The sequence below is a fragment of the Garra rufa genome, chromosome 17 (genome assembly GCF_049309525.1).
Source record: "Garra rufa chromosome 17, GarRuf1.0, whole genome shotgun sequence".
Classification (NCBI taxonomy): Eukaryota; Metazoa; Chordata; class Actinopteri; order Cypriniformes; family Cyprinidae; genus Garra; species Garra rufa.
The window spans coordinates 14,623,462-14,642,445 of record NC_133377.1 but is presented as its reverse complement, the minus strand read 5'-3'; the positions used below and the strand labels follow the sequence as shown (position 1 = coordinate 14,642,445).

General features: G+C 34.0%; 1 protein-coding gene across 1 annotated transcript in view; it reads right to left on the bottom strand.

The window, feature by feature from the left end:
• zfpm2b (zinc finger protein, FOG family member 2b) overlaps positions 1-18,984 on the bottom strand; it is a 160,594-nt gene that overhangs the window by 84,786 nt on the left and 56,824 nt on the right. The window contains exons 4-5 of the mRNA XM_073822402.1: positions 17,974-18,098; positions 9,273-9,369 (exon numbers count right to left, since the gene is read on the bottom strand). Coding sequence (XP_073678503.1) covers positions 9,273-9,369; positions 17,974-18,098 — 222 coding nt within the window. The remainder of the gene's footprint in view (positions 1-9,272; positions 9,370-17,973; positions 18,099-18,984) is intronic.

Genomic DNA, 18,984 nt, shown 5'->3' with positions numbered 1-18,984 from the left:
AACATTTGTCCTATTTCCATTTTGAAAAACACATTTTAATTAACACATTTGACAAATGTGTTGAAAAGCACCTCGTCCATCTGAAAGCACCTGCTGGAGATTTCCAGTTCATTATTGGAGACAATTTAATCACAGGATATTGATATTGAAAATGGCAGCTGTTTGCGTAGCTTCTCAGTGAACTACAGCTCTGTGAAGAAATGCTGCTACATCTGAAAGCACATGAAAATACCACATTTAATAACATGTTTTTACTCCAGGCTCACTTCATAACATCAGTCGAGTGTCTGAAATAAATCCTTCTGTGAGATGTATTCATAGGATTCTAAGCAGTGACAAAGGCATTGCATTATTATTTACTGTATTATAAGGGAAATGTTAATAAGATAAACCATGCATTGTCGTACTTATGTGTTTATTAGTCACGTTGAAACAATGAAAGCAGTTAAATCTGTTTATTCGGCTGCAGCAATAGGCATGTCCTGGGTTTCTTCTTCGGGCGTATTTGGAGTTTCCGCTTGAGAATGAAAGCACCCTCTGGCCTTCGGATGAAGATTTACTGCTGATCACAGTACCGTGCTTCACTGAAAGATACGCATGACGATTGCAGCTTTTGATTAATCGCGATTGCGATTTATCGTGCAGCCCTAATACTATATATGGGGGTTGCTTTCTGTTATATGTGCAGCAGCAGGATTTCTGACATTAGATTTCTTACTTGGTCTAAAACTTTTAGTCAGTCATGAAAAAAAAATGGCCTGTGTTTGTGGCAGACAGATTGTTAACAGCTGGTCCTTGAGGTATTAGTATATCGATCATTCATCGACCTCAGATATGGCTCATCAATGAAACATGTAAGTAGTAGCAACTTTACATGGCGGCTTGCTCTAACTTTAACCTAGATTAATATGTGCTATAAGGCACATATCCAAGTGTTTGTGTGGAATGTGGAATCTGTTAACGCGGTACTGCATGACATGGAAGCACTGACGCAATCACTGGAATTTTTTTTCTGCTAAAAGTGGAAACATCTTAAAATCCGGCATCATTTTTTGCTCATAAAGATAAGAGTAATACCTTATTTGAAACTGTCAAGGGTCTAATTTTATTTGTATACACTCACAATATCATCAAAACGTTGTTTTTTTAAACAAAAGATAAAATACACAATGTGCTTTCTGCCACTTTGGTCTCTGTGAATTGAAGCGCATCACAAAAATAAACCAAAACTCATTCTATGGGATACTTGCCTCACAGACATGAAAAAAACATCTATAGAAAGCTTGAAATGTCTACTTAAACATGTCCTCCAACCAATACAGCCATATAGGTCATTTGTCAAATCCCTGAAATATGACCCATCGGGGTGTTTACTAAATTTGTGCCCCTATGGACAACAGGACAGTTTTATATTATTGCATAGTACCCTTTTATCTGTGTCACAATTCACGTTTTGTGTAGCTGGTAGAGCATTGCGTAGAGATATGCAATCAAGCGATCATGGGTTCTAAAATCACTTTTCAACACATTTGTCAAATGTGTTAATTAAAATGTGTTTTTCAAAATGGAAATAGGACAAATGTTGGGTAAGGGACAGTGTAAAAAGTCCATACATTTTGATTTTGATTAGTTTTACGACAGCTACAGGGCGTTTAAACTATAACGTAAATATAAGTCATAATAAGGTGCTTGCACAAATGACCTATTGGGTAATTTTTTTGGAGTAGGATAGTCTCTTATACACTGACAAGTTTATTAATAAGTAAATAAAATACATCCTTGCTATTTTCCCCAACAAATATTCATCACTTTTGCAAGTGCTTTGTGGCAAGCTTTATCTGTGCGTCTGAGCACGGAATAGGCTATTAAAGGCTTGTTATGGCTTAGTTCCCCACACCCAGTATGTATTTCATTAGTTAAAGTAATATTATACAAATGATATATTTATTTAATGTAAACACACAATTCATTTAATATAAATTTGTGATTTTTCTAGTCGACGAGTAGTCATCTAAATGATTAGACTAGAAAAATCTTTAGTCAGAGACAGCCTTAGTGTTTACAACTATGACAATGAGCACTTGCCAGGGTCAACTAAACACTGGATTTTCAAAAGCATGTGAAGTTCATGGCATAGACTTTAAATTAATGAATAATAAATTAATGATTTATTGGTTGCACACCGGTCTGTTATCACATGGACTGACTTTACATTTTAATGCGCCCAATCATGATGACGCACAGAATGAATTGTGATTGGTTGCATTGAGCATCTGTCTGAATTGGCAATTTGTCCAATTCAGCATGTTGAATTGGCTTCTTGGTCTTTGGTAAGAGTGAGAACTCTGATTAGCTGTTCAATTTAGCAAACGAGCCAGTGCACAGCAATTAAAGAGAAAATGATGAAAGAGAGCAAGTAAGTCAAGACAGCACAAACAGAATTCCAATACACGAATATTTTCATAACTTGTTTCAGTTTCTTTTTTTGAATCATGAATGTAAACTATTGATAGCTGCTGATATAGACAGTTAAGTCCTCTCATGCAGGCGAAGAACACATATGCTATTTTGCAGTCAGCTATAGTCTGTGTGGTGTGTTAAAGCACAGCTTTTTGATCCAGACGCAACCGATGCAAGGCAACAACATGTCCCCGCTTTGAAGTCGGCTTGGTGTGTCCCGACCCTTACATGTCTGTCAGATGGCCTCTTGGCAGTCCCTGGCCAATGAAAGCTGTGATGGAGTCCAGACCTTCTGCCATCAGTGTAAAGATCTGGCTATGCGAGACTAGGGCTGAGTTTACAATATCAATTATCAGCTTTAATCACTTTGATGAACTGATATCAATTCTTAAATCCCAAGATCAATCTTCTATGCTTTTTTTAGTTGATGCATGAACAAAGCTTCACTAAACATTAAGTATAGTATGGGTACTATGCAATAATCACAACAAGCCCTCTGCTTTGTGTTACTTTTGAGTTGTCTAATTCTGTCAATTTTATCACCAAATTCCAACAATAAATAGTGTTTTGATGCTCTTTATTGTAGTGTGACAGATCGCTGTGGCCACCTCACACAAACAGATCACCTCTTCCTTATTAATACCAGTTATAGCATGAATGAACATCAGAAAGTATTTAAAAAAAAACTAAATAACATACTAAAATGTATCATGAAGTAATCCCTTAGTGTTTTAACATGGAAGAAGATCAATAAAACGGCTTGTAAACAATGTCACGTTTAACAACATTACATTTACCTCAGGAAACACATTCAATGTCCATGAACTCATTAGTTAGTTAGAAAAAATCATTTTGGAAAGCAGCATTTTACTAAATATATTTGCTATATTAAATCCTGATTGTATTTGTGCCTGTTAGGTGAGATACTGTAGGTGAATAGGGTAAAAAAAAATTACTAATAGTTATCACCTTACTTACCTAGTTGATTGATTACATTGATAACTGCAAAAAAAATTTGTATTACAAGTTTTCTAAAATGTAAGGTTTAAATATTCAAATGAGACATTATTTAATAAAATATAAACTAATTTGCATACATTTGTAGTACAAAATGTTGTATAAAATCAAGAAAATTGTATATGAACAAATCCCTCTGTAAAAACCTATAGACAGGAATACAAATGTAAAGTTTGGTGTGTGTAAGTGCTACTGAAGTGGAGATTTATGGCTCAGTGGTGAAGAAAAAACTCATTTTGAGAAAACAGCCTTTAAAAATATGGGTTGTAACTGAAATCTATTGTCACAAACAGATAAAGTGCTATAAAAGAGACACTTAACAGTGTCTTTTGGGTGTTTTCCTTCCACTAGTCTGAAAAAAAAACACTTTATGAAACACCAAAAAGCCCAAAATCTCAAACTTGACAGGTGCATGAAAAAGTTTTTGCCTGCAGTGTCTTCCTTTAAAGCATGTTTGAATAAACTTGAAAAGTTGTTAAAAGATCTAGACTCTGTTGTTAATTTTTACCTTTAATTTTATAATAATGAACCAAATCACCAGTATATACCTCTCCAAACTATATAAAACCATTTCAGAATGTAATCTAAAGCTTATAAATAGGAATTAAATTGTGAAATCTGTCAATACCCAGCACAACCGCCAACATTGTACTACAATGATTCCTCCATCAATCCAGAATATGTGAATGCATCCTAAAATACACACAGAGTATAAAATCCTCACCCCCAAAAACTCTGATGTAACCAGCGCATGGAAAGCTAACTCTGCAATCTGGCTGAGTACAGTAAACCGGAGAGTTTGTGAGATATCCGGCAGCCCGGCCTAATCGATCCCGACCCCCTTTCAGTTCCTTAATAAGTTCTCTGTTGAAAGCCCTTCAGTTCATCAGCGTTGTCTTTTAATTAAACGCAATCGCTGTGCTCGTGCTGGCGGAGCGTCGACTCCTCCAGGGGGGCGGTGCTGTTTGAATACACTGATAATGGAATTTGACATTGCTGGAGATGTTCAACCATTATTCTATTTCTCTGTGTTCTCAGATAAGTGCGATAAAGGCCTTTAAGTCTTTCATTTCCTCAAGTCTTTTTTCAGAATGGAGAAGGGATTGTTCTCTGTTGAACTTACACATGTACTGTAAGTAGATTAATCAATTAAGCCCCTGCAGATAATAAAAAACTGGAGCACTTTAGCGGAAATATCACTGTTAGTCAAGGAGAGCGAGCGCCAGCAACAAAGAGTTATCTTTCTGCTCTTTAAACATTGAGCATTTGTTCGTGGAATGGTAAGTTATTACTGCTCACTTTTTCTTCTTTTGGTTCAAAATGGGCCGTGGCTTTATCTCGGAAAAGGGCACATGGTTTTTTAGATTCACTGTACATGGGGTTTAAGACCCCATGAAATCGAAATTATAAGTTGAGCTGTGGCTTTCAGTCCATGTGTTCTACAACTTTGAGGTCAAAGCATATGGTAGTTTAACTTTTTGATGTCAAAGACCCTTAAATATGATTATCTATTTGCGAAGGACACTTACCAAAAATACAAACGCAGATATGTACACTACTGTTCAAAAGGGGTTTGGGCTTGCAAGATTTTTTAATGTTAAAAGAAGTCTCTATGCTCATCAAGACTGCATTTATTTGATCTAAAATATAGTAAAAAGAAATATTAAAAAAATAATACATATTGATATTTAAATATGTTTTATTATTTAATATTTTATGTTAATATATTTTGTTGAAACATTGCTACATTTTTGATTATTTAAAATATTATATAAGAATTTTTTTACATTATAAAAAAAATCAGAAGAATTTAATGTGTCCTTGCTAAATATCAATATACATCCTTTTTTAAAATCTTACATCAAACTTTTGAACATTTCATTTATAGTTTATTATAAATAATTTTGTATAAAAGTTATAAATAAGGCATAAATAAACTAGGGGTCAACCGACTACCAGCGCCGATATTAAGCATTTTTATGGTTATCGGTATCGGTATGTCATTTTCAAAATGATTTATAAATAATTTAAAAGCATTTAAAGAAAGTTTTTGTCAGAGCACTTGTTATCCTTAATTTTGACATTAGTTTAAACATCGACACAGAATAAATAAACTAGGGATCAACCGATTACCGGCGCCAACATTAAGCAATTTTATTTTTATTGGTATCGGTATGTCATTTTCAAAAATGATTTGCAGATAAAATAATTGAAAAGCATTTAAAGAAAGTTTTGTCAGAGCACTTGTTATCCCTAATTTTTACATTAGTTTAAATATACACACAGTATAAATAAACTAGGGATCAACCGATTACCAGCGCCAACATTAAGCAACTTTATTTTTATTGGTATCGGTATGTCATTTGCAAAAATGATTTGCAGATAAAATAATTGAAAAGCATTTAAAGAAAGTTTTGTCAGCGCACTTGTTATTCTTAATTTTGACATTAGTTTAAACATAGACATAGAATAAATAAACTAAGGGGTCAGCCGATTACCAGAGCCGTTATTAAGCATTTTTATGGTTATCGGTATCGTTACGTCATTTTCAAAAACGATTTGCAGATAAAATAATTGAAAAGCATTCAAAGAAAGTTTTGTCAGAGCACTTGTTATCCCTAATTTTGACATTAGTTTAAATATACACACAGTATAAATAAACTAGGGATCAACCGATTACCAGCGCCAACATTAAGCAATTTTATTTTTATTGGTATCGGTATGTCATTTGCAAAAATGATTTGCAGATAAAATAATTGAAAAGCATTTAAAGAAAGTTTTGTCAGCGCACTTGTTATTCTTAATTTTGACATTAGTTTAAACATAGACATAGAATAAATAAACTAAGGGGTCAGCCGATTACCAGAGCCGATATTAAGCATTTTTATGGTTATCGTATCGGTATGTCTTTTTCAAAATGATAAAAAAAAAATTACAAATAATTTAAAAGCATTAAAAGAAGGTTTTTGTCAGAGCACTTGCTATTCTTAATTTTGACATTAGTTTAAACATAGACATAAAATAAATAAACAAGGGGTCAACCGATTACCAGCGCCGATATTAAGCATTTTTATGGTTATCGTATCGGTATGTCTTTTTCAAAATGATTTATAAATAATTTAAAAGCATTTAAAGAAAGTTTTTGTCAGAGCACTTGTTATCCTTAATTTTGACATTAGTTTAAACATCGACACAGAATAAATAAACTAGGGATCAACCGATTACCGGCGCCAACATTAAGCAATTTTATTTTTATTGGTATCGGTATGTAATTTTCAAAAATGATTTGCAGATAAAATAATTGAAAAGCATTTAAAGAAAGTTTTGTCAGAGCACTTGTTATCCCTAATTTTGACATTAGTTTAAATATACACACAGTATAAATAAACTAGGGATCAACCGATTACCAGCGCCAACATTAAGCAATTTTATTTTTATTGGTATCGGTATGTCATTTGCAAAAATGATTTGCAGATAAAATAATTGAAAAGCATTTAAAGAAAGTTTTGTCAGCGCACTTGTTATTCTTAATTTTGACATTAGTTTAAACATAGACATAGAATAAATAAACTAAGGGGTCAGCCGATTACCAGAGCCGATATTAAGCATTTTTATGGTTATCGGTATCGTTACGTCATTTTCAAAAACGATTTGCAGATAAAATAATTGAAAAGCATTCAAAGAAAGTTTTTGTCAGAGCATTTGTTATTCTTAATTTTGACATTAGTTTAAACATAGACATAAAATAAATAAACAAGGGGTCAACCGATTACCAGCGCCGATATTAAGCATTTTTATGGTTATCGTATCGGTATGTCTTTTTCAAAATGATAAAAAAAAAATTACAAATAATTTAAAAGCATTAAAAGAAGGTTTTTGTCAGAGCACTTGCTATTCTTAATTTTGACATTAGTTTAAACATAGACATAAAATAAATAAACTATGGGTCAACCGATTACCAGAGCCAATACTAAGCATTTTTATAGTTATCGGTATGTCATTTTCAAAAATGATTTGCAGATAAAATAATTGAAAAGCATTTAAAGAAAGTTTTTGTCAGATCACTTGTTATTCTTAATTTTGACATTAGTTTAAACAGACATAGAATAAATAAACTAGGGGTCAACCGATTACCAGCACCGATATTAAGAATTTTATGGATATCGATATCGGTATGTCATTTTAAAAAATGATTTGCAGATAAAATAAATTTAAAAGCATTTAAAGAAAGTTTTTGTCAGAGCACTTGATATTCTTAATTTTGACATTAATTTAAATTTTGACACTAGACGTACATATCGGTTCAAATTATCGGTCATCTGTCTACTTGATCTGTAATAATCGGTATTGCATCTGCCCTGAAAAACACATATCGGTCTACCCCTACTATAAACCATTAAGAAAAACTTAACTTAAAGTTGTCAATAGAATAACATAACTATAGAATAAACAATTAATAGGAACAAATTTCCAGTTATTACAATTTTAATTCAGTATTTTTTGAAAACATTAACCTAAAATATTTACCTAAGAATATAACATTTAATTTTTTTACATTATAAAAAAAGTAATAGAAAAATCTAATCTAAAAAAGAATTTAATGTGTCCTTGCTGAATATCAATATACATTCTTTTTAAAATCTTACATTAAACCTTTGAACATTTTCATTTTCATATTCTCATAAATAATTTTGTATAAAAGTTATAAAAGTGTTATTTTTTCAGCATAAATAAACTAGGGGTCAACCGATTACCGGCGCCGATATTAAGCATTTTTATGGTTTTTGTCAAAACACTTGTTATTCTTAATTTTGACCTTAATTAAAATTTTTACACTAGACATATTTATATCAGTTCAAAGTATCAGTCATCTGAAAAACATATTGGTCGATATAGCTGTCAGTAGAATAAAATAACTATAGAATAAACATAAAATAGGAACAAATAGTAATAGACTTCCAGTTATTACAATTTTAATTCAGTATTTATGAAAACATTAACATTACTATTTAACCTAAAATATTTACCTAAGAATATAACATTTTTAGTCATCTATAACATTTTTTATTTCTCAAAAAAAAAAAAAAAAAAAAAAACTTGAAGCTGTTTCAGAATAACAAAGTAATATTTTACAATTTGTTAACATCAATTAACTACATTAGTTGACATGAACTAACAATGAAAAATACATCTTAAGCATTTATTAGTTAATCTTAGTTCATGTTAATTCCTAAATGTATTAATAAATTTGTGTATGTTAATGTTATTTAATGGACCTGGGCTCACATTACTAACAGAACTAACAGTATATATATACACACACACACATATATACATATATACATATATATATATATATATATATATATATATATATATATATATTTTTTTTTTTTTTTTTTTTTTTTTTTTTTCTCGTACAAATTTTTCAAACAAAGATTAAAAAAATACTGCAACAAGTGCATTGCTCATTTTAAAATAATATTTGTTAATCCATTAACTAACATTAACTAATGAGACCTTATTGTGAAGTGTTACCAACAAATATGTAAGTATATCAAAATTCAGGCACTAGCAAGGACCTTATTTCAGTGAACACTGACCACTCTATATTATCCACAACACACAAAGTCATGCATTTAAATAGTTTGTACTTATCAAAAACACTTCTTCTGCTCTCATTAGTTTCTGTTGTGTTTGTCCAGCCATTTCAGGGTCTTTAACACCCTGACACACTTTCTCAGGCACAAAAGTCTAACAGAAAACATTTGTCAGCCCAAAGAATAAATTCTTACCTTTACTGTAAACGGCGCAGTTGCTCTTTCCGTCCTCTGCACTGACCCACATCATGTCCATCAGCCAGCGAGGACCTCCATTCAACACCAGCGAAACCTGTGACACAAAACACACTTCAATATCCTCCACATCAGAACAGACCATCTGACCGACATGTAAAGCGACCAACCACAATGTAGAGATTAGCCAAAACTGCTAAAACCTAAAAGACAAACCTAAAAGATCTTGTTTAAACAACTTCATGAATTCATCATTCCCAAAGGCCATCCCAATGCTATATCTCCATGCATGTGTGTGAGCAGGCCACACCCCGTCCCATTCGCCCTCTGAATGGCTGTATTGTTAGAGATCCTCTGAATGTTTCACCTGATCAGATCTCATCCTTTGGGAGCTTTGGGATCCAGAATGGAACGCCATGGACTTGGAGACAGAAGAAGCAGATGCTGAGCACTGATCTTTAAACACATTGAACCCTCTATCACAGCATCACAGCTTCCTCACACCCACACACAGGGAATTTAAAGAGCTGGCATGGGCTTCAAAAGAATGGATGGATTTGATTTCATATTTGAAAACAGAATGACTAAATTAAATGGATATTTCTGTTAAATGAAAAAATGCATGCTTACATAGTTGTGTGATGTCTGCGATGCTCGCCTTTTGAACACATGCACCCATAGTGTACTTTAAATCTTAAAAGTATATTTAAAAAAAAAACTGTACTTAAATATAATACTTAAGTGTGTTAAAAACAGCTAATTTTAGGTAATTGCATTTAATATACAGTTGAAGTCAAAAGTTTACATACACCTTGCAGAATCTGCTAAATGTTAATTACTTATTATCATATAAAATGCATGTTAATTTTAATTAGTACTAACCTGAATAAAATAATAGATGAATTTATAAAATGACCCTGTTTAAAACTTAACATACATTTGATTCTTAATTACAGGAGGTTCAAACACTCACCAATGCTCCAGACGGAAAAACAATGCATTAAGAGCCAGGGGTGTAAACTTTTGAACAGAATGAAGATTTGTAATTTTTTCTTATTTTGCTTAAATATCATATTTTTTTTATTTTTGATATCCACTTGATTCTTAATACTGTGTTGTTACTTGAATGATCCACAGCTGTATTTTGCTTTTGTTTGGTCATAGTTGTTCATGAGCCCCTTGTTTGTCCTGAACAAAAATGTGTTTTTTCAGCATTTTTGTGTATTTGAACCATTTCCAACAATGACTGTATGATTTTGAAATCCATCTTTTCACACTGAGGACAACTGAGGGACTCATATGCAACTATTACAGCAGGTTCAAATGCTCACTGATGCTCCAGAAGGTAAAACCATGCATTGAGAGCCTCTGAAGGGCAGTACTAAATGAAGAAAAATTATATTTAGGCAAAATAAGAAAAAATGCACGCATCTTCATTCTGTTCAAAAGTTTACACCCCTGGCTCTTAATGCATTGTTTTTCCGTCTGGAGCATCAATGAGCAAACCAAATGTATGTAAATTTTTTAACGGGGTATATTATTACTTTCTCTTGTGGACTATATGTGATGTCTTTTATGTGAAATATCTTATTGAGGTCAGTACTAAATAAAATAAAAATCATGCATTTTATATGATCCCTTTTATTTTGTTAAAATAATGAACATTTAGCAGATTCTGCAGGGTGTATATAAACTTTTGACTTCAACTGTAAATTTAATACATTAAATTGCAATCATTTCTGTAATAATAGTCTTGTTACAAGTGTGCTTTTTCATCACAAAGAGTATATCTTCTTCTTTGTGTCTGTCTCTCAATTTCTAATAGGCCATAAAACAAAGTCTTGTCAGGTCTGTCTGGGATTGACCAGTCGGCAGGAAGATGATACGATTCAGCAAAAATGCAGATTTGGCCCGAGAGAGAGGGAGCGTGAGCTCCTGCAGAGATAAGCGCACTGATAACCGTCTGAGAGTCTGGAAAGCATTTGGTTCCCTTTTCCTCCCCCACAGGGATATGAAGGGATGATGCTGCTCTAGAGCCGGACGTTTCCTGATCCCTGCAGGTAGCACAGATCATATCCACTTCACCTCTAAGGGCTCTGATGAATTCATCTGAAATTAGTACAAATTGATGGCATGGGGCTCTGCTTGGGGTCCATGCATACACACTTATGCCAAACGACATCAACTACACTGAGAAAAAAAAAAGCAGTACAATTTTCACCTAGAAATTGCTGGTAAAATCCACAAACAGCTACAATTAAACTTTAATTAAACTTGACATTTTGATGAAAAATATTTTTCTACACTGTACACATTCTTTTAAAACAAGTTGAGTTACGCACAAAACTTTAAAGGCGACACTGGATGAAATTTTCACTTTTTTAGCATTAAAGCATCTTTCTTGTATTCAGTTAGGTTTCTGGCACCTCTGCCAGCTCAGAAAAGCTAAAAAAGAAAAAATGCAGCCAACTCATTATAGGCTGTCTGAGTCTAAAACTGTCTCACCCAGTGAGCTGTTTCAAATTGCAGCCGCTTTCTACATAGAAAGCAAGCTATTTGAATAGGAGCACCTCTGAGCCTTATACGGATATATTCACTTGTCTGGCGTGGACACGCCCCACGGAAGAGAGGGGCGGGGTGAACAAATCATTTAAAGATACATGCACCGAAACAGGTCACTGTGAACACCCTAAGGAATTTTACCAACTTGTGGAAAAAGGGCATCTGATGGCTCCTTGAATACTTAAAGGGATGGTTTACCCAAAAAATGAAGACCCATAAGAAACCTGTTAATCTTTGTAAAACAAATGAAGATATTTTGAATCAAATGTGACCCTGGACCACAAAACCAGTCATAAGTGTAAATGTTTTGAAACTGAGATTTATCATCTGACATCTGAATAAACAAGCTTTAGATTAATGTATGATTTTTACGATAGGACACTATTTGGCCAAGATACAACTATTTGAAAATCTGGAATCTGAGGGTACAAAAATAAAATAAATAAAATACTGAGAAAATCACTTTTAAAGTTGTGCAAATTAAGTTCTTGACAATAAATATTACTAATCAAAAATTAAGTTTGGCTATATTGACGGGAGGAAATTAACAAAATATCTTAATGGAACATGATTTTTACTTAATCCTAATGATTTTTTGCATTAAAAAAAAAATCGATAATTTGACCCATACAATGTATTTTTGGCTATTGCTACAAGTATACATGTGCTACTTATGACTAGCTTTGTGGTCCAGGGTCACAAATTTGAGAGATTTCTGTCCCTACATTCAAAGTCTGTTCAAACAGTTTCTGTTTATATTTACTGATCAATGTTTATACATTAAAAAGAATAAAAACATCTGTTCATGAAATTAAGTCCGTTCATCATAAAGCGATCCCATCTCCTCAAAAGATGTTTTGATCTCTTTACAAATGTTTTGAAGCTTCAGAGTTTCAGTAGAGGGACAAAAATCTCTTGATTTGATAAAAAATATCTTCATTTGTGTTGCGAAGATTAACACATTTCTTATAAGTTTCTTATGAGTGTGAGTAAATAATGACAAAATGTCTATTTTGGGTAAACTGTCCCTTTAAAGGGGTCATCAGATGCCCATTTTTCACAAGTTGATATGATTCTTTAGATTCTTAAAGGAACAATCCACTTTTTTTGGAAATAGGCTCATTCTCCAACTCCCCCGAGTTAAAGGAACCGTATGTAGAATTGTGGCCAAAACTGGTACTGCAATCACTTTCAAAATACTGTAGAACGGTGTATCCCCTTCCTCTCCCCCCTGACTCGAGGTTGCCAGCTAAGCGGCAGGATCCAGCAGGAACCTAGGCTGCTACAAGGAGCTTCCAATGGCAAGTGACGAGTTTTTTTTTTCTTCTGTTGCTTCACAAGAGATGTTTTGCGAAGTAATTATGTATCGCAAAAATTTACTAATGGCGATTAGCCAAATATTTCGTAAAGATGTACTGTAACACCGTGTCTACACCGGACGCGAGCGGCGTGGCGCAACGCGACGCGACAAATACAATAGAACCTATTATGCTGTCTACACTGGATGCGGCGCGACACGGCAGATCGATGGCGTCTGTCTTCAAATTCTTCTCCGTTTTCAGCCGTCTCCATCTTTCAAAGGCATCTCCTATACAAATCCTTGTTTTATTTCAGACTTTGTCACAACGTATTTCGGATTCATGACGAGGTCTTTTAGGTTTCATAACATTATACATGTTTTATCCAACACGTTCATAGCTGCAGCTGTAACTAACTATAGCAGAGCTGGCAACCCGGATGACAAAACTCTACTGACTTCGTGATTGGTAGATAGCTGGAGGGTGGAGCCTCAGACCAAAACACAAAATGACAACAATAACATCAGTTGTGGGCTGCAACTGTCACTTTTAAATGACAATATCCTGGCCGGACCACTGTTGTCAGTGATATATGAAGTATGATGAAGTATTTGAAATGAACATGATTTCTTAATGTCTAGTGACATGTCAGGGCCATTTTATGATTAACTGACATAAATTTCTTACATACAGTTCCTTTAATAAGTTGATTTTTACCGTTTTGAAATCCATTCAGCCGTTCTCCTGTTCTGGCGATATCACTTTTAGCATAGCTTAGCATAGATCATTGAATCCTATTAGACCAATAACATCGCGTTCAAAAATGACCAACGAGTTTCGGTATTTGTCCTATTTAAAACTTGACTCTTCTGTAGTTATATCGTATACTAAGACCGGTGGAAAATGTAAAGATGCGGTTTTCTAGGCCGATAAGATTAGGAACTACACTCCCATTCCGGTGTAATAGTCAAGGAAGTTTGCTACCGTCGCTCTTAGTACTCAATATAACTACAGAAGAATCAAGTTTTAAATAGGACAAATATCGAAAGTCGTTGGTCATTTTTGAACGCGATGCTATTGGTCTAATAGGATTCAATGATCTATGCTAAGCTATGCTAAAAGTTATATCGCCTGAACAGGAGAACGGCTGAATGGATTTCAAAACGGTAAAACTCAACTTATTAACTCGGGGGAGTTGGAGAATGAGCCTATTTACAAAAAAAGTGGAGTGTTCCTTTAATAAAGTCTATAACATGCTTTGGTTAAAATTTCTCAATACTAGGGTAAAAAAAAACACCCTTTTTACCTCAACAAAATCAGCTCTGTTCACAGCATCCTGTTTTGTTGCATGTCCCTTTAAATGGTAATGAGCTTCGCTCACCCCAACCCTCTTTTCTGTGGGGTGACAAGCCGCACTGTTTACTTTAGCCGCAGTACTTGCTAACTAGTACAGGAAAAGCAATTTGTAAAAATTCAAGAATGATGCATGCAAAGACAGACACATTTACGTAGATCAGGGCGTGCATTCTCTTCAAAAACGAAAGTAATCCACTGCGCCTTCAGCGGCTCAGATGTCTGGGGTAAATGACAACTGCTATGTTCATTATCACATCCAACAAAAAACCTCAATCGATGGCAGACTGTTCAGAGCTCTAAGGTAAGACAGTCGTGTCAATCAATCTATCGTGGGAGGGGCCTTGGTCGGTGTTACGTCACACAGCCAAGAAGCTGAGAACGGCTTGATTTGAGAAAGGGGATATTATTGATCATGAACCTAAAGTGTGAGCGATAGTATAAGCAATGGTTACCTTGTCTTAAAAACACAAGTAAAAACCTGTGAGAACCAAGCAAACGTATTTTATACTTTGTGCACATCCACACGCGACCTGCGTACTTACTTACAGTACATATAGTGTCTCTTTTTAAAGCCTCACCTTCAGAATGGAGCGTCAGAAAGAGAGAGAGGTTTGCGCGGATCTGACTGTGTGGGAATACTTCATGAAAAAGACAGAGTCTACACAGCACTCCACTCTCCTTGAGTCATTTCTTTCTCTTTCTGCCTGTCTCTCTCTCTCCGCTGAATCCTCTTTCCCCTTATCAGGCCAGCACAGGCCTCCATCGGCCTCTCCCCGCTCTGACAGGAGCAACAACAATGGGTCTGCGATACCAGTCCGCTTCACAGGGTAAACCTGCCACGGGCACAGATTACCCGTGACACACACACTCGCGCTCCCTCTCGTACACTCCAAAACACAACACCGCCTTCTCCAAGGCCTCAAAATACAAAATGGACATACAAAAAGCTTTCAAATGATTTCATTTCTGTCCCTTGCTCTCTTCTCAATCTGTCTGGTCTCTGTCTGTAGCCTACCTGTAATGACCCGCAATTCACCAAGACTGTATACAAAATGAAAAATTATGCTGACCTGGCTAAACCACAATAGTACACACTTATTTAAAGTCACAGCCTAATTATAGTTTCACAACACGTCATCAATTGGTCATTTTGACGGCAATGAATGTAAACAATGCCACTGAACCAAACAAAACTCGCATATTTTGTTGATTATCACCGCTGAAATTGGTAAATTACTGTCATGTTTTGGGCTGTACTAATCGGTCAGACGTGGGGAGAACATTTGGAGTATTATAGACTGCCAAAAGTTATTAAAAATCAAGGAGAAGAGTGCAAAAAGCTGTCTGAGGAACAAAAGGCTTTTGTGGTTGGCCAAACTGAACCAGGATTTCTAGGACACGAATCTTGACAACTGACATCTGAATAAATAAGCTTTAGATTAATGTATGATTTTCAGGATAGGACAATATTTGGCCAAGATACAACTATTTGAAAATCTGGAATCTTAGGGTACAAAAAAAAAAAAATCAAAATACTGAGAAAAACACTTTTAAAGTTGTGCAAATGAATTTCTTGACAATGCATATTACTAATCAAAAATTAAGTTTGTCTATATTTACAGTAGGAAATTTACAAAATATCTTAATGGAACATGATTTTTACTTAATCCTAATGATTTTTTGCATTAAAAAAATTGATAATTTGACCCATACAATGTATTTTTGGCTATTGCTACAAGTATACATGTGCTACTTATGACTAGCTTTGTGGTCCAGGGTCACAAATTTGAGAGATTTCTGTCCCTACATTCAAAGTCTGTTCAAACAGTTTCTGTTTATATTTACTGATCAATGTTTATACATGAAAAAGAATAAAAACATCTGTTCATGAAATTAAATAACATACATGTTTGTTCTTATCATTTACAGTCAGGTAGGTGAAATATTAGTAAGCAGGCCTTTCTTGCTTACTAAGTCCTTCTCGATATGATTTAGCAGCTTCAACACTTTTTTTTTCCATGGTTTGAACAGCATAAATTAGCAGAACAACCTATTCAGTAGTACATTAACTGTGCAATCCATGTTGTTGTTTACATCTGAGTATCGCCAATATGGCTGTGCATCTGGGTAAATGACCAAATCGTGGCGTAAGTGCAAACCCTCTGTTTATGAGATGAACGAATGTCAGACGTGGGGAGAACATTTGGAGACTGAGGGCATGTCATTTAAAGAATTATGGTGGAAGAAAGCTGATGTAGATCATAATTACATATTTAATAAAGGTGAAGAAGAAGACAAGCTGTTTGCTAAAAGTCTACACTGCAAAAAATGCTTTTCTTACTTAGATTTCTTTTCTTACTGATTTTTTTCTTAAGATTATTTTTTTAAAAAGTAAACATAAAATAAAAAGTCAAAATTAAGTGAGCTTTTGCTTAGAACAAGCAAAATAATCTGCCAGTGGGGTAAGCAAAAATGTCTTATTTCAACCAAAAACAAGATTATTTTTATAACCCCATTGGCAGATTTTTTTTGCTTGTTTCAAGCAAAAATGCACTTAATATTGACTTGTTTTTTTTCTGAAAACAAGACAATTTTTACTCAAATAGAAAATGCTTCTTGATTTAAGAGCTTAGATTTAAGGACTTAGATATTTTAGCTGGAAACAAGACAAAACATCTAAGAAAAGCATTTGTCATATGGCCGCACATCTGGGTAAATGACCAAATCGTGACGTAAGTGCAAACCCTCTATTTATGAGATGAATGAATGCCACAACAATGTCATAAGTTTCAAAATTCTGCTTTTTTGCAAACTGAGGGCATGTAATTTAAAAAATCATGTTGGAAGCAAGCTCATGTATTTAATATTGAATCAATAAAGGTGAAGAAGCTAGAAAAGCTGTTTGCTAAAAGTCTAAACAGACAAAACTACATTTCCCATCATTCTCTGCACATCAGTTGTAGAGACAAATGTGACCCTGGACCACAAAACCAGTTTGTTTTGGAAATTGAGATTTATACATCACATGAAAGCTAAATAAATAAGCTTTTAATTGATGTATGGTTTGACAATATTTGGCCGAGATACAACTATTTGCAAATCTGTAATCTGAGGGTGCAAAAAAAAAAAAAAATATCTTCACGGAACATGATCTTTACTTAATATCCTAATGATTTTTGGCATAAAAGAAAAAATGACAATTTTGACCCATGCAATGCTACTTAAGACTTTTTTGCTTGGTCCAGGGTCACAGATGTCTTATTTTCTGTTCATTTTTGTTGCAAGTTTTAAAATAGCATTAAAAAAGCTTCCAGGCTTGATTGGTAGAAGTGAAAAAAGAAGTGGAAATTAAATGTATTAACTATACATTGTTTCAAAACTCAGAATTATGAATCCTTTACAAATAAACGTCCCAAGGATCTCAGGTTGTCATGTCCACATTTTGCTCTTTCGAATTCACCCCCACAAGAAATAAGCAAACCCACCTTGTCACTTCCTCTTGTGATCGCCTCAATCTTCCCAGGGAAAGGTCCCCACGTAGTGCCCAGCAGAAGTGCCTGACAAGAACAAATCCTTCTCTCTCCTCCTTCACCAACCATTTTCAGCTCCCCTTAGAAGACATAAAATTACAGTTATAACCCAAACGACGGCTCAGCGTGTTTCTAACTTGTTTTTGATGTTATATTTAATATTTTTTCTTAATACAAGTTTCTTATGCTTTCCAAGGCTGCATTTGTTTGATAAAATAGTAATAATGTAAATATTATTATAATGGTCAAATGTCATTTATTCCTGTGGTGCAAATCTGAATTTTCAGCATGATTACTCCAGTCTTCAGTGTCACATGATCCTTGACAAATCATTCTAATGTGCTGATTTGCTGCTCAAGAAACTTTTCTAATCATTATCAATGTCGAAAACAGTTGTGCTAAATCATGAATTTTTTAGGTTACAGCTGAAATTATGTGTTACATAAATGTCTTTACTGTCACTTTTTATCAATTGAATGCATCCTTGTTGAGTTAAAGTACTAATTTCAAACCTTACTGACCACAAACTTTTGAACAATAGTGTATAGGGCAGTAATAATAACATAGTTGAGGTGAAAAGTTTACATGCAATGTTAATTATTTTATCAAAAAAAGAGGGATCAAACAAAATGAATGCTATTTTTTTATTTAGTACTGACCTGAATAAGATATTCCACATTAAAGACATTTACATATAGTCCACAAGAGAAAATATTAGTTGCATTTATAAAAATGACCCTTTTCAAAAGTTTACATACACTTGATTTTTTTGTGTTGTTACCAGAATGATCCACAGCTGTGTTTTTGTTTAGTGATAGTTGTTCATGAGTCCCTTCTTTGTCCTGAACAGTTCTGCCTGCTGTTCTTCAGAAAAGTCCTTCAGGTCCCACAAATTATTTGGTTTTTCAGCATTTTTGTGTATTTGAACCCTTTCCAACAATGACTGTATGATTTTGAGATCCATCT